The sequence below is a fragment of the Phyllobates terribilis genome, unplaced genomic scaffold (genome assembly GCF_046119375.1).
Source record: "Phyllobates terribilis strain yellow unplaced genomic scaffold, ASM4611937v1 Scaffold_7__3_contigs__length_470593459, whole genome shotgun sequence".
In the NCBI taxonomy this organism is placed as follows: Eukaryota; Metazoa; Chordata; class Amphibia; order Anura; family Dendrobatidae; genus Phyllobates; species Phyllobates terribilis.
The window spans coordinates 137,566,106-137,583,942 of NW_027362767.1; the positions used below are offsets into that span (position 1 = coordinate 137,566,106).

The 17,837-nt window shown below is 43.9% G+C and overlaps 1 protein-coding gene across 1 annotated transcript in view; it reads right to left on the reverse strand.

The window, feature by feature from the left end:
* Nucleotides 1-308: 308 nt before the first annotated feature.
* PCP4L1 (Purkinje cell protein 4 like 1) overlaps nt 309-17,837 on the reverse strand; it is a 130,615-nt gene continuing 113,086 nt past the window's right edge. The window contains exon 3 of the mRNA XM_073637615.1: nt 309-1,235. Coding sequence (XP_073493716.1) covers nt 1,099-1,235 — 137 coding nt within the window. The 3' untranslated portion in view covers nt 309-1,098. The remainder of the gene's footprint in view (nt 1,236-17,837) is intronic.

A 17,837-nucleotide genomic window follows, 5' to 3' on the forward strand; every position in this document is an offset into this window, starting at 1 on the left:
ACATCCCCGCTGCCCTGAGGCCCAGCTCCACCTGTGGGGAGCTATAACATCAAGCTGCCTTATCACCAGCCTCAGTGGACTGCGCAGCGCTGGTGATTCTCACCAGATACCACAGGTGGCGTCACGGACTTTCATATAATTAACAACCCCCCTTTTTAAAAGAGAGGCCCAGAGTACGGGCCCGGGAGTCGACTACCGCGACATCCCCTGAAACTATCAACGAGGCCCGGGCGCCAAGTCCTTCCCATCCCCTGGGCTCTACAATTGCTCTTTTCACTTAGTTTTTTAAAAAAACAACAACACAGAACTTTTTACTTTTAAATAATTTTATTAATTAAACATGCTAAAATATTCCAAAAATGTGAGAGCCCGCAGTTGGGTCTGGAGGTTGGAGAGGGGGCAGAGGATGGGGAGATTATGGGGCGAACTCTTAGTCGACGATGGGAAAAATTCTGCAGGTGCATTCTGAGGAACAGCCACCAGATGGCAGCTGAGTCCTGTCACCAATCACCTAGTGAAGGGGCTCCAATGGTGATGGGACAGTCAAAGCCAGAGCGGCTGCTGCACCTTCCTGCAGCACTGGGGGTCTCCCCACATCAGGATTAGGACTGGGCGCCATACGAGAGGGACAACCTCCATTGCTAGGGCCCGAAAATGGCAACTACATTTATAAATATGATACATATTTTTGAGTGTTTTTCTGATTATTGGTCTGGTGCATGGTGATTTCAGATGACAAGTGCAGTTTAAGATACAGGAAGCATGCCTAGATATAAGGGGAGGACCCCAGGACACATGCCTCAATACAAGACCGCAGCTGCCATGACAGCGCTGCCATAAAATCATCTTCTTCTTACATCGTATAAAAGTCTCTCGTCTATTGGACTGACTATACCGAGAAGTGTATGAACACGGCGGCCACCAGATGGTACGTCCGAGGGTCGCAGTGGCCACCGTCGTAAGCATTCATAATAAATTAAGGGTGGGAGAAGGGTGGGTAGTGTTGGGGGGCTGTAGATATGATGCCCCACTTTTTGTCTGGCATGTCCATTACAGAAGGAAGTGTAGAATCAACATAAGAGGACGGGGGTAATATAATCATGGGCTAGGGTTTGGCTTCCTCTTCTGAAACCGGCGGAATTTGTTCTGAATGGCCAATGCCGCTTTTTCTGTTTCCGGAGCGTTCAAATCAATGTCTATTTCCTCCTCCACCTTCTCTGAGTTTCCAGCTTTATCTGCCAAGAAAACATATCAGATAATAATTATACTGCCTCCTATGTACAAGAATATAACTACTATAATACTGCCTCCTATGTACAAGAATATAACTACTATAATACTGCTCCTATGTACAAGAATATAGCTACTATAATACTGCTCCTATGTACAAGAATATAGCTACTATAATACTGCTCCTATGTACAAGAATATAACTACTATAATACTGCCCCCTATGTACAAGAATATATCTACTATAATACTGCCCCTATATACAAGAATATAACTACTATAATACTGCCCCATGTACAAGAATATAACTACTATAATACTGCCCCTATGTACAAGAATATAACTACTATAATACTGACCACTATGTACAAGAATATAACTACTATAATACTGCCCCTATGTACAAGAATATAACTACTATAATACTGCTCCTATGTACAAGAATATAGCTACTATAATACTGCTCCTATGTACAAGAATATAACTACTATAATACTGCCCCCTATGTACAAGAATATATCTACTATAATACTGCCCCTATATACAAGAATATAACTACTATAATACTGCCCCATGTACAAGAATATAACTACTATAATACTGCCCCTATGTACAAGAATATATCTACTATAATACTGCCCCTATATACAAGAATATAACTACTATAATACTCCCCCTATGTACAAGAATATAACTACTATAATACTGCCCCATGTACAAGAATATAACTACTATAATACTGCTCCTATGTACAAGAATATAACAACTATAATACTGCTCCTATGTACAAGAATATAACTACTATAATACTGCCCCTATGTACAAGAATATAACTACTATAATACTGCTCCTATGTACAAGAACATAACTACTATAATACTGCCCCCTATGTACAAGAATATAACTACTATAATACTGCCCCTATGTACAAGAATATAACTACTATAATACTGCCCCTATATACAAGAATATAACTACTATAATACTGCCCCTATGTACAAGAATATAACTACTATAATACTGCCCCATGTACAAGAATATAACTACTATAATACTGCCCCTATGTACAAGAATATAACTACTATAATACTGCCCCTATGTACAAGAATATAACTACTATAATACTGCCTCCTATGTACAAGAATATAACTACTATAATACTGCTCCTATGTACAAGAATATAGCTACTATAATACTGCTCCTATGTACAAGAATATAGCTACTATAATACTGCTCCTATGTACAAGAATATAACTACTATAATACTGCCCCCTATGTACAAGAATATATCTACTATAATACTGCCCCTATATACAAGAATATAACTACTATAATACTGCCCCATGTACAAGAATATAACTACTATAATACTGCCCCTATGTACAAGAATATAACTACTATAATACTGACCACTATGTACAAGAATATAACTACTATAATACTGCCCCTATGTACAAGAATATAACTACTATAATACTGCTCCTATGTACAAGAATATAGCTACTATAATACTGCTCCTATGTACAAGAATATAACTACTATAATACTGCCCCCTATGTACAAGAATATATCTACTATAATACTGCCCCTATATACAAGAATATAACTACTATAATACTGCCCCATGTACAAGAATATAACTACTATAATACTGCCCCTATGTACAAGAATATATCTACTATAATACTGCCCCTATATACAAGAATATAACTACTATAATACTCCCCCTATGTACAAGAATATAACTACTATAATACTGCCCCATGTACAAGAATATAACTACTATAATACTGCTCCTATGTACAAGAATATAACAACTATAATACTGCTCCTATGTACAAGAATATAACTACTATAATACTGCCCCTATGTACAAGAATATAACTACTATAATACTGCTCCTATGTACAAGAATATAACTACTATAATACTGCCCCCTATGTACAAGAATATAACTACTATAATACTGCCCCTATGTACAAGAATATAACTACTATAATACTGCCCCTATGTACAAGAATATAACTACTATAATACTGCTCCTATGTACAAGAATATAACTACTATAATACTGCCCCCTATGTACAAGAATATATCTACTATAATACTGCCCCTATATACAAGAATATAACTACTATAATACTGCCCCTATGTACAAGAATATAACTACTATAATACTGCCCCATGTACAAGAATATAACTACTATAATACTGCCCCTATGTACAAGAATATAACTACTATAATACTGCCCCTATGTACAAGAATATAACTACTATAATACTGCTCCTATGTACAAGAATATAACTACTATAATACTGCTCCTATGTACAAGAATATAACTACTATAATACTGCCCCTATGTACAAGAATATAACTACTATAATACTGCCCCATGTACAAGAATATAACTACTATAATACTGCCCCTATGTACAAGAATATATCTACTATAATACTGCCCCTATATACAAGAATATAACTACTATAATACTGCCCCTATGTACAAGAATATAACTACTATAATACTGCCCCATGTACAAGAATATAACTACTATAATACTGCCCCTATGTACAAGAATATAACTACTATAATACTGCCCCTATGTACAAGAATATAACTACTATAATACTGCTCCTATGTACAAGAATATAACTACTATAATACTGCTCCTATGTACAAGAATATAACTACTATAATACTGCCCCTATGTACAAGAATATAACTACTATAATACTGCCCCATGTACAAGAATATAACTACTATAATACTGCCCCTATGTACAAGAATATATCTACTATAATACTGCCCCTATATACAAGAATATAACTACTATAATACTGCCCCTATGTACAAGAATATAACTACTATAATACTGCCCCATGTACAAGAATATAACTACTATAATACTGCCCCTATGTACAAGAATATAACTACTATAATACTGCCCCTATGTACAAGAATATAACTACTATAATACTGCTCCTATGTACAAGAATATAACTACTATAATACTGCCCCCTATGTACAAGAATATATCTACTATAATACTGCCCCTATATACAAGAATATAACTACTATATTACTGCCCCTATGTACAAGAATATAACTACTATAATACTGCCCCATGTACAAGAATATAACTACTATAAAACTGCCCCTATGTACAAGAATATAACTACTATAATACTGCCCCTATGTACAAGAATATAACTACTATAATACTGCTCCTATGTACAAGAATATAACTACTATAATACTGCCCCCTATGTACAAGAATATATCTAATATAATACTGCCCCTATATACAAGAATATAACTACTATAATACTGCCCCTATGTACAAGAATATAACTACTATAATACTGCCCCATGTACAAGAATATAACTACTATAATACTGCCCCTATGTATAAGAATATAACTACTATAATACTGTCCTCTATATACAAGAATATAACTACTATAATACTGTTATGATCTGCTACAGAGACTAAGGAAAGACAGGAGATCTGTCCCTACAATAGAACTAAACTAGATCCCTACAATGTAACGGGGAACCTGATCCTGCGATCAGACCCGCTAAAGTCCTCGGCTAGTCTGTACGAAGACCTATAGATGTGAGGGAGGAATCCCTACAAGAACTAGGGACTGGGAAAAGTTGGACACCTCCTAGCAGAAATCGTAGCAGTCAAAGACAAACACACAACAAAAAGTAAAGAGGTCAGAAGACCTAGCAAAACTAACAGAGAACGGCAACAGAGCACCAAGTTAGCTCAACAGTAGTAAATACAAATGAAGTCCAGCAATGCCAGGAGGGCGGAGCCGGATTAAATAGGCAAAACTGGTCATGTGACCAGCAAACTAAAAAAAACCTAACAGGAGAGTTGTAACAAATACTGCCCCTATGTACAAGAATATAACTACTATAATACTGCTCCCTATGTACAAGAATATAACTACTATAATACTGCCCCTATGTACAAGAATATAACTACTATAATACTGCCTCCTATGTACAAGAATATAACTACTATAATACTGCTCCTATGTACAATAATATAACTACTATAATACTGCTCCTATGTACAAGAATATAACTACTATAATACTGCCCCCTATGTACAAGAATATAACTACTATAATACTGCTCTTATGTACAATAATATAACTACTATAATACTGCCCCTATGTACAAGAATATAACTACTATAATACTGCTCCTATGCACAAGAATATAACTAATATAATACTGCTCCTCTGTACAAGAATATAACTACTATAATACTGCTCCTATGTACTAGAATATATCTACTATAATACTGCCCCCTATGTACAGTACAAGAATATAACTACTATAATACTGTCCCCTATGTACAAGAATATAACTACAATAATACTGCCCCTATGTACAAGAATATAACTACTATAATACTGCTCCTATGTACAAGAATATACCTACTATAATACTGCCCCCTATGTACAAGAATATACTTACTATAATACTGACTCTGTGTACAAGAATATAACTACTACAATACTGCCCCCTAGGTGCAAGAATATAACTACTATAATACTGCCCCCTGTGTACAAGAATATAACTAATATGATAATGTCCCCATGTACAAGAATATAACTACTATGATACTGTCCCCATGTACAAGAATATAACTACTATAATACTGCTCCTATGTAGAAGAATATAACTACTATAATACTGCCCCCTATGCACAAGAATATAACTACTATAATACTGCCCCCTATGTACAAGAATATAACTACTATAATACTGCCCCCTATGTACAAGAATATAGTTACTATAATACTGCCCCTATGTACAAGAATATAACTACTATAATACTGCTCCTATGTACAAGAATATACCTACTATAATACTGCCCCCTATGTACAAGAATATAACTACTATAATACTGCCCCCTATGTACAAGAATATAACTACTAAAATACTGCTCCTATGTACAAGAATATAACTACTATAATACTGCTCCTATGTACAAGAATATACCTACTATAATACTGCCCCCTATGTACAAGAATATACTTACTATAATACTGCCCCCTACGTACAAGAATATAACTACTATAATACTGCCCCCTACGTACAAGAATATAACTACTATAATACTGCCCCCTGTGTACAAGAATATAACTAATATGATACTGTCCCCATGTACAAGAATATAACTACTATGATACTGTCCCCATGTACAAGAATATAACTACTATAATACTGCTCCTATGTAGAAGAATATAACTACTATAATACTGCTCCTATGTACAAGAATATAACTACTATAATACTGCCCCTATGTACAAGAATACAACTACTATAATACTGTCCCCATGTACAAGAATATAACTACTATGATACTGTCCCAATGTACAAGAATATAACTACTATAATACTGCTCCTATGTAGAAGAATATAACTACTATAATACTGCCCCCTATGTACAAGAATATAACTATATAATACTGCGCTCTATGTACAGTACAAGAATATAACTACTATAATACTGCCCCCTATGTACAAGAATATAACTACTATAATACTGCTCCTATGTACAAGAATATAACTACTATAATACTGCTCCTATGTACAAGAATATACCTACTATAATACTGCCCCCTATGTACAAGAATATACTTACTATAATACTGCCCCTGTGTACAAGAATATAACTACTACAATACTGCCCCCTATGTACAAGAATATAACTACTATAATACTGCCCCGTGTGTACAAGAATATAACTAATATGATACTGTCCCCATGTATAAGAATATAACTACTATGATACTGTCATCATGAACAAGAATATAACTACTATAATACTGCCCCCTATGTAGAAGAATATAACTACTATAATACTGCTCCTATGTACAAGAATATAACTACTATAATACTGCTCCTATGTACAAGAATATAACTACTATAATACTGCCCCCTATGTACAAGAATATACCTACTATAATACTGCCCACTATGTACAAGAATATAACTACTATAATACTGCCCCCTATGTACAAGAATATAACTACTATAATACTGCTCCTATGTACAAGAATATAACTACTATAATACTGCTCCTATGTACAAGAATATACCTACTATAATACTGCCCCCTATGTACAAGAATATACTTACTATAATACTGCCCCCTATGTACAAGAATATAACTACTATAATACTGCCCTCTATGTACAAGAATATAACTACTATGATACTGTCCCTGTGTACAAGAATATACCTACTACAATACTGCCCCCTATGTACAAGAATACAACTACTATAATACTGCTCCTATGTACAAGAATATAACTACTATAATACTGCCCCCTGTGTACAAGAATATAACTAATATGATACTGTCCCCATGTACAAGAATATAACTACTATGATACTGTCCCCATGTACAAGAATATAACTACTATAATACTGCTCCTATGTAGAAGACTATAACTACTATAATACTGCTCATATGTACAAGAATATAACTACTATAATACTGCCCCTATGTACAAGAATATAACTACTATAATACTGTCCCCATGTACAAGAATATAACTACTATGATACTGTCCCCATGTACAAGAATATAACTACTATAATACTGCCCCCTATGTACAAGAATATAACTACTATAATACTGCTCCCTATGTACAAGAATATAACTACTATAATACTGCCCCTATGTACAAGAATATAACTACTATAATACTGCTCCTATGTACAAGAATATACCTACTATAATACTGCCCACTATGTACAAGAATATAACTACTATAATACTGCCCCCTATGTACAAGAATATAACTACTATAATACTGCTCCTATGTACAAGAATATAACTACTATAATACTGCTTCTATGTACAAGAATATACCTACTATAATACTGCCCCCTATGTACAAGAATATACTTACTATAATACTGCCCCCTATGTACAAGAATATAACTACTTTAATTCTGCCTTCTATGTACAAGAATATAACTACTATGATACTGCCCCTGTGTACAAGAATATACCTACTACAATACTGCCCCCTATGTACAATAATACAACTACTATAATACTGCTCCTATGTACAAGAATATAACTACTATAATACTGCCCCCTGTGTACAAGAATATAACTAATATGATACTGTCCCCATGTACAAGAATATAACTACTATAATACTGCCCCCTGTGTACAAGAATATAACTAATATGATACTGTCCCCATGTACAAGAATATAACTACTATAATACTGCCCCCTGTGTACAAGAATATAACTACTATAATACTGCTCCCTATGTACAAGAATATAACTACTATAATACTGCTCCTATGTAGAAGAATATAACTACTATAATACTGCTCCTATGTACAAGAATATAACTACTATAATACTGCTCCTATGTACAAGAATATAACTACTATAATACTGCTCCTATGTACAAGAATATAACTACTATAATACTGCCCTCTATGTACAGTACAAGAATATAACTACAATAATACTGCCCCTATGTACAAGAATATAACTACTATAATACTGCTCCTATGTACAAGAATATAACTACTATAATACTGCTCCTATGTACAAGAATATACCTACTATAATACTGCCCCCTATGTACAAGAATATACTTACTATAATACTGACCCTGTGTACAAGAATATAACTACTACAATACTGCCCCCTATGTGCAAGAATATAACTACTATAATACTGCCCCCTGTGTACAAGAATATAACTAATATGATACTGTCCCCATGTACAAGAATATAACTACTATGATACTGTCCCCATGTACAAGAATATAACTACTATAATACTGCTCCTATGTAGAACAATATAACTACTATAATACTGCTCCTATGTACAAGAATATAACTGCTATAATACTGCCCCTATGTACAAGAATACAACTACTATAATACTGTCCCCATGTACAAGAATATAACTGCTATGATACTGTCCCCATGTACAAGAATATAGCTACTATAATACTGATCCTATGTAGAAGAATATAACTACTATAATACTGCCCCCTATGTACAAGAATATAACTACTATAATACTGCCCCCTATGTACAAGAATATAACTACTATAATACTGCCCCCTATGTACAAGAATATAGTTACTATAATACTGCCCCTATGTACAAGAATATAACTACTATAATACTGCTCCTATGTAGAAGAATATACCTACTATAATACTGCCCCCTATGTACAAGAATATAACTACTATAATACTGCCCCCTATGTACAAGAATATAACTACTATAATACTGCTCCTATGTACAAGAATATAACTACTATAGTACTGCTCCTATGTACAAGAATATACCTACTATAATACTGCCCCCTATGTACAAGGATATACTTACTATAATACTGCCCCCTACGTACAAGAATATAACTACTATAATACTGCCCCCTACGTACAAGAATATAACTACTATAATACTGCCCCCTGTGTACAAGAATATAACTAATATGATACTGTCCCCATGTACAAGAATATAACTACTATGATACTGTCCCCATGTACAAGAATATAACTACTATAATACTGCTCCTATGTAGAAGAATATAACTACTATAATACTGCCCCTATGTACAAGAATATAACTACTATAATACTGTCCCCATGTACAAGAATATAACTACTATGATACTGTCCCCATGTACAAGAATATAACTACTATAATACTGCTCCTATGTAGAAGAATATAACTACTATAATACTGCTCCTATGTACAAGAATATAACTACTATAATACTGCCCCTATGTACAAGAATACAACTACTATAATACTGTCCCCATGTACAAGAATATAACTACTATGATACTGTCCCCATGTACAAGAATATAACTACTATAATACTGCTCCTATGTAGAAGAATATAACTACTATAATACTGCCCCCTATGTACAAGAATATAAGTATATAATACTGCCCTCTATGTACAGTACAAGAATATAACTACTATAATACTGTCCCCTATGTACAAGAATATAACTACTATAATACTGCCCCCTATGTACAAGAATATAAGTACTATAATACTGCTCCCTATGTACAAGAATATAACTTGTAGCATCGGCGTCTCTGTCCCGTTCTAGGCAGAGACGCCGTCCCTCTCACCTCCCCGCTCCTGGCGCGGCGTCCTCCAGCGCTTCTCTCCCCGCTGCTTCCGGCACGCGCTCCTTCCCCGGCAGTGTGCTTAGGGCGCGCGCGCGCTCCCCCTCTCTTAAAGGGACCGCGCGCGCCGTCCTAAGGAGTCCCCGGCCAATTGCCGGAGGACCTCCCATATAAAAGGCACCTCCTCCAAAATGGAGGTGCCCGAGCAATGTTGTAGCACTGTTCACTACTCTGCTTCAGCCCTCAGGTCCCGTTGCCAGTTACCTGCCAGATACCTGCCAGATTCCTGCCAGTCTGCTGTCTAATTCCTGCCTGATATCCTGCTACCTGCCTGCTAGCCTGAGGTCCGACGGTCTGCCCTCCAACTTCTGTCAGTCTGTCTAAGGACCAGCTTGCCCGCTCACCTGGGAGCGCACATCTTCTACCTGCCTGCTTGCCTGAGGTCCGACGGTCTGCCTTCCAACTCCTGTCAGTCTGTCTAAGGACCAGCTTGCCCGCTCACCTGGGAGCGCACATCTTCTACCTGCCTGCTTGCCTGAGGTCCAACGGTCTGCCTTCCAACTCCTGTCAGTCTGTCTAAGGACCAGCTTGCCCGCTCACCTGGGAGCGCTCATCTGCTGCCTGTCTGCTAGCCTACCAGGAGGCTCTGCCGTCACGTGCTGTGACCACCCGCCTGTCCAGAGACTCCTGCCCGCTCACCTGGGAGCGCTCATCTGCTACCTGTCTGTTGGTCTTCCTGGAGGCTCCGCCGTCACATGCTGTGACCACCCGTTTATCCAGAGACTCTCGCCTGCTCACCTGGGAGCTCACGTCTATCATCTGCCGCCACAGGTCGTACCAATCCTTTACCCAGAGACTGCCCCGGTCACTTGCCGTGACCTCCTGCCCGTTCATCCAGAGACTGCCCCGGTCACTTGCCGTGACCTCCTGCCCGTTCATCCAGAGACTGCCCCGGTCACTTGCCGTGACCTCCTGCCCGTTCATCCAGAGACTGCCCCGGTCACTTGCCGTGACCTCCTGTCCGTTCATTCAGAGACTGTCCCAGTCACCTGCTGTGACTGCCTGCCCGTCTACCCTGGTCGCCACCCGCTCCCTTACAAGGACCGCCCCCTTGTATAGTAGCTCAGAGGTTCCGCCTCCCAGACCCGTTACAGTTTGCTCGGGCCATGGAACCCGGTGGCACCCAAGCTCCCTCGCTCTCGGACCTGTGTCATGAACTGTCCCGTCAGAGGTCCCAACAGGAGTCCATCCTGGGTCACCTGCGGAATGTCAATTCTCGCCTGGACACTCTGACTGCTCTGCCTGCAACCACCGCCAGTGCCATGACTCGCAATCCGGCAGCTCCACTGCCCACTAATAACATGGTATCCTACCCCGGACCCCGGCTTTCTGCACCTCCTCGTTTCGGAGGCGACTCCGCCCAGGCTCGGGGCTTCATAAATCAGTGCACCCTGCACTTTGAACTCCTGTCTCACCAGTTTAACTCCGACCGGGCCAAAATTGCCTTCATCATGTCCCATCTCACCGGGGAGGCCCTGGCCTGGCTAAATCCTCTATGGGAGAGAGGAGACCCCCTGGTGTCCGACTTGCCTGCCTTTCTCACGGCTTTCCGGAAAGTCTTCGACGAACCCGGACGGAAGACCTCATCCGCATCATCTCTGCTACACCTCCGTCAGGGAAGTCTCACCGTGGGCCAATATGCCATACGGTTCCGTACCCTTGCCTCGGAGCTGGCCTGGGATAATGACGCTCTGGTTTCCGTCTTCTGGGAGGGTCTGTCCGGCCGTATTAAAGATGAACTTGCCGGTCGGGACATTCCTACCACTCTCGATGACCTTATAACTCTTGCCACCCGGATTGACCTGCGGTTCCAGGAGCGTGCCAAAGAGGTCACCCGTGAGAGGAGGGTTCCACGTCTAGCTCCTACTTTCCAGAAACCCGTCACTCCCTCCGTCTCTCCTCAGCTACACTCTCCTGAGCCTATGCAGGTCGACCAGACCAAGATGGTCGGTTCTCGCCAAGAATCTCGCCGAGCCGAGGGAAGCTGTTTCTATTGTGGCAGTATGAAGCACTTCATCCGTTCCTGCCCGGAAAAACCGGGAAACGCCAGTGTCTAGGACCACTCGGAGAGGTCGTCCTAGACAAAAGTAAGCCCTCTCCGTCTCTGACCTTACCGGTCTCTATTGCTTGGGGAGAGAACCGTCTCTTTGAACTCGCCCATCTGGATTCTGGAGCTGCTGGAAACCTCATCTCCCAGTCTCTGGTAGAGAGATACCATATTCCCACCAAGTCCTTGGCTGAACCATTGTCAGTCGCCTCCGTTGATGGAAGACTTCTCTCGGAGACCATCCTGCTCGTCACCGAACCCATAACCCTGCAGGTGGGAATGCTGCACTCTGAGGAGATCTCATTCCATGTGCTGTCCGGACTTTCTCACTCCCTGTTGCTAGGTCTACCTTGGCTCCAGACACATGAACCCGTATTGAACTGGCGGTCCGGTGAAGTACTCCGATGGGGTCCTGACTGCCATAGGACCTGCCTGGTCCCAGTCCGTCCACTTCGCCCTCAGCCTACTCCAGCTAACTTACCTGGTCTCCCGGCTCCCTACTGGCCCTATGCGGACGTCTTCGGTAAGAAGGAAGCTGAGACGTTGCCACCCCATAGGCCATACGATTGCCCGATCGACCTGGTACCTGGCACCACTCCTCCCCGTGGGCGTATCTACCCGTTGTCTGCAGCCGAGACCCGAGCCATGTCTGAGTACATTGAAGAGAATCTGGCTAGGGGATTTATCCGAAAATCTACCTCCCCGGCTGGAGCCGGATTCTTCTTTGTCAAAAAGAAAGACGGCTCGCTACGTCCCTGTATTGACTACAGAGGACTCAATCTCATCACGGTAAAAAACAAATATCCCCTGCCACTCATCTCCGAATTGTTTGACCGTCTCAAGGGCGCCAGGATCTTCTCCAAGCTGGATCTACGAGGAGCGTATAATCTGGTCCGTATCCGTCAAGGAGACGAGTGGAAGACGGCATTCAATACCCGGGACGGTCACTACGAGTACCTTGTGATGCCCTTCGGTCTCTGTAATGCTCCCGCGGTCTTTCAGGAACTAGTCAACGACATCTTCCGTGACCTCCTGTACTCCTGCGTAGTGGTATACCTGGACGATATCTTGGTCTTCTCTCCGGATCTCCCCACACACCGGAGGGATGTTCGTCAGGTCCTGCTTACGCTTCGGCAGAACCACCTTTACGCCAAATACGAGAAGTGCCTCTTCGATCAGACCTCCCTTCCGTTCTTGGGCTATGTCATCTCCCAAACAGGTCTGCAAATGGATCCCGAGAAGCTCTCTTCCGTTCTAAAATGGCCTCGTCCTGAAGGTTTGAAGGCGATACAGCGATTCCTGGGCTTCGCTAATTATTATCGTCTTTTCATCCCACACTTCTCGTCTCGGACTGCTCCCATATCTGCACTTACCCGTAAGGGGTCTAACCCCAGGACATGGTCGCCTGAAGCCGAGGAGGCCTTCCTTTCCCTAAAGAAAGCCTTCGCCTCTGCTCCCGTCCTGCACCGTCCGGACTGTAATAAACAATTCTACCTGGAGGTTGATGCCTCCTCCTCCGGAGCCGGAGCGGTGCTCACCCAGAAGTCTTCTACCGGGAGAATGGTAACGTGCGGCTTCTTCTCCAAAATCTTCTCCTCGTCGGAGCGCAACTACTCCATTGGAGACCGGGAATTGCTAGCCATCAAATTGGCACTGGGAGAGTGGCGCTATCTGCTTGAAGGGGCTCTCTACCCGGTAATTATCTACACGGATCACAAAAACCTGGCATATCTCCAAAATGCCCAGAGACTCAATCCTCGCCAGGCCCGGTGGTCGTTGTTTTTTGCCCGCTTCGACTTCATTCTTCATTTCCGTCCGGCGGACAAGAACGTCAAAGCTGATGCCTTGTCCCGGTCCTTCCTGTCCTCCGATCAAGAGGAGGAACCTACGCACATCATCGACTCCTCCAAGGTGATGAATGTGGCCCCCTTGGATCTGACTCGTCTTCCACCCGGTAAGACGTTCGCAGCTGTGCCAGATCGGGAGAGGGTTCTTCGCTGGGGACATTCTTCTAAACTAGCTGGCCATGCTGGCCAAAAGAAGACCTTCCAACTTATTACCCGGCATTACTGGTGGCCTACCCTGCGTAAGGACGTGGTAGACTTCGTCGCGGCCTGTTCATCCTGTGCCCGTAACAAAGTTCCCCGACATCTACCTGCCGGCCATCTCCTGCCCCTTCCCGTACCTGCTGCTCCTTGGCAACACATCGCTATGGACTTTATCACCGACCTTCCAGTTTCTGCCGGTTGTACTGTCATTTGGGTTGTCGCTGACCGTTTTTCTAAGATGGCCCACTTCATTCCCCTGCCTGGTCTTCCGTCTGCACCCGAGCTGGCTAAAGACTTTATCCGCCACATCTTCCGTCTCCATGGTCTGCCCCTCCACATCGTGTCGGATCGTGGGGTTCAGTTCACCTCTCGCTTCTGGAGAGCCACATGTAAGCTGCTGGACATTACCCTGGATTTCTCCTCCGCTTACCACCCTCAGTCCAATGGTCAAGTGGAGCGGATCAATCAGATCTTGTCCAGCTACCTCCGGCACTTCGTTGATGCTCACCACTCGGACTGGGTGGATCTCTTACCATGGGCCGAGTTCTCTTATAACAACCATGAGAGCGAGTCCTCTTCCAAATCCCTGTTCTTTATAGTCGGTGGCCAACATCCCCGGATTCCACTTCCTGTCTCCGTTTCTGTGGACAACCCTGCTGCGGAGTCTCTTGTCAGCGAATTTTCTACTATTTGGGAGAGCACCAGGTCCACTCTTCTTCTCTCCTCTGAGCGGATGAAGAGATATGCTGATAAGAGACGTCTGGATCCGCCCCAATTCCGTCCGGGAGACAAGGTTTGGCTCTCATCCAAACATGTGCGGCTCAAAGTACCCTCCTACAAGTTGGGTCCTCGATTCATCGGCCCCTTCGAAGTCCTCAGGCAAATTAACCCTGTGGCCTACAAATTAAAACTCCCGGCCACCCTACGGATCCCCAACTCCTTCCACGTATCTCTCCTCAAACCCGTTGTCTTTAACTTTTTTTCCAAAAATCCAGGTGCCCCTCCTGCTCCGGTTTCCGCTGATCACATCTTTGAGGTAGAGAGTATTCTGGCCTCCAAGAGGGTAAGAGGAAAAACCTTTTTTCTGGTAGATTGGAAGGGGTTTGGTCCTGAGGAGAGAACTTGGGAACCCAGGGAGAACATCAACGCCCCGCTTCTCCTTGAGAAATTTCTTTCTGGCCAAAAAAAGAGGGGGCCTAAAGGGGGGGGTACTGTAGCATCGGCGTCTCTGCCCCGTTCTAGGCAGAGACGCCGTCCCTCTCACCTCCCCGCTCCTGGCGCGGCGTCCTCCAGCGCTTCTCTCCCCGCTGCTTCCGGCACGCGCTCCTTCCCCGGCAGTGTGCTTAGGGCGCGCGCGCGCGCGCTCCCCCTCTCTTAAAGGGACCGCGCGCGCCGTCCTAAGGAGTCCCCGGCCAATTGCCGGAGGACCTCCCATATAAAAGGCACCTCCTCCAAAATGGAGGTGCCCGAGCAATGTTGTAGCACTGTTCACTACTCTGCTTCAGCCCTCAGGTCCCGTTGCCAGTTACCTGCCAGATACCTGCCAGATTCCTGCCAGTCTGCTGTCTAATTCCTGCCTGATATCCTGCTACCTGCCTGCTAGCCTGAGGTCCGACGGTCTGCCCTCCAACTTCTGTCAGTCTGTCTAAGGACCAGCTTGCCCGCTCACCTGGGAGCGCACATCTTCTACCTGCCTGCTTGCCTGAGGTCCGACGGTCTGCCTTCCAACTCCTGTCAGTCTGTCTAAGGACCAGCTTGCCCGCTCACCTGGGAGCGCACATCTTCTACCTGCCTGCTTGCCTGAGGTCCGACGGTCTGCCTTCCAACTCCTGTCAGTCTGTCTAAGGACCAGCTTGCCCGCTCACCTGGGAGCGCTCATCTGCTGCCTGTCTGCTAGCCTACCAGGAGGCTCTGCCGTCACGTGCTGTGACCACCCGCCTGTCCAGAGACTCCTGCCCGCTCACCTGGGAGCGCTCATCTGCTACCTGTCTGTTGGTCTTCCTGGAGGCTCCGCCGTCACATGCTGTGACCACCCGTTTATCCAGAGACTCTCGCCTGCTCACCTGGGAGCTCACGTCTATCATCTGCCGCCACAGGTCGTACCAATCCTTTACCCAGAGACTGCCCCGGTCACTTGCCGTGACCTCCTGCCCGTTCATCCAGAGACTGCCCCGGTCACTTGCCGTGACCTCCTGCCCGTTCATCCAGAGACTGCCCCGGTCACTTGCCGTGACCTCCTGCCCGTTCATCCAGAGACTGCCCCGGTCACTTGCCGTGACCTCCTGTCCGTTCATTCAGAGACTGTCCCAGTCACCTGCTGTGACTGCCTGCCCGTCTACCCTGGTCGCCACCCGCTCCCTTACAAGGACCGCCCCCTTGTATAGTAGCTCAGAGGTTCCGCCTCCCAGACCCGTTACATAACTACTGTAACGGGTCTGGGAGGCGGAACCTCAGAGCTACTATACAAGGAGGCGGTCCTTGTAAGGGAGCGGGTGGCGACCAGGGAAGACAGGCTGGAAGTCTCAGCAGGTGAACGGGACAGTCTCTGAGTGAACGGGACAGTCTCTGAGTGAACGGGCTGGAGGTCACGGCAAGTGACCGGGGCAGTCTCTAGGTATAGGGTTGGTACGACCTGTGGCGGCTGAAGATAGACGTGAGCTTCCAGGTGAGCAGGCGAGAGTCTCTGGATGAACGGGTGGTCACAGCAAGTGACGGCGGAGCCTCCAGGAAGACCAGCGGACAGGCGACAGATGAGCGCTCCCAGGTGAGCGGGCAGAAGTCTCTGGACAGGCGGGTGGTCACAGCACGTGACGGCAGAGCCTCCGGGTAGGCAAACAGACAGGTAGCAGAAGAGCGCTCCCAGGTGAGCGGGCAGGAGTCACTGGACAGGCAGGTGGTCACAGCACGTGACGGCAGAGCCTCCAGGTAGGCTAGCAGGCAGATAGCAGATGTGCGCTCCCAGGTGAGCGGGCAAGCTGGTCCATAGACAGACTGACAGGAGTTGGAAGGCAGACCGTCGGACCTCAGGCAGGCAGGCAGGTAGCTGATGTGCGCTCCCAGGTGAGCGGGAAGGCTGGTCCTTAGACAGACTGACAGGATTAGTAAGGCAGACCGTCGGACCTCAGACTAGCAGGCAGGTAGCAAGTAATCAGGCAGGAATCTGGCAGGTAACTGGCAGGTAACTGGCAACGGGACCTGAGGGCTGAAGCACAGGTGAGACACAGGTGCAAACAACATTGCTCGGGCACCTCCATTTTGGAGGAGGTGCCTTATATACGGTAAAGTCCTCCG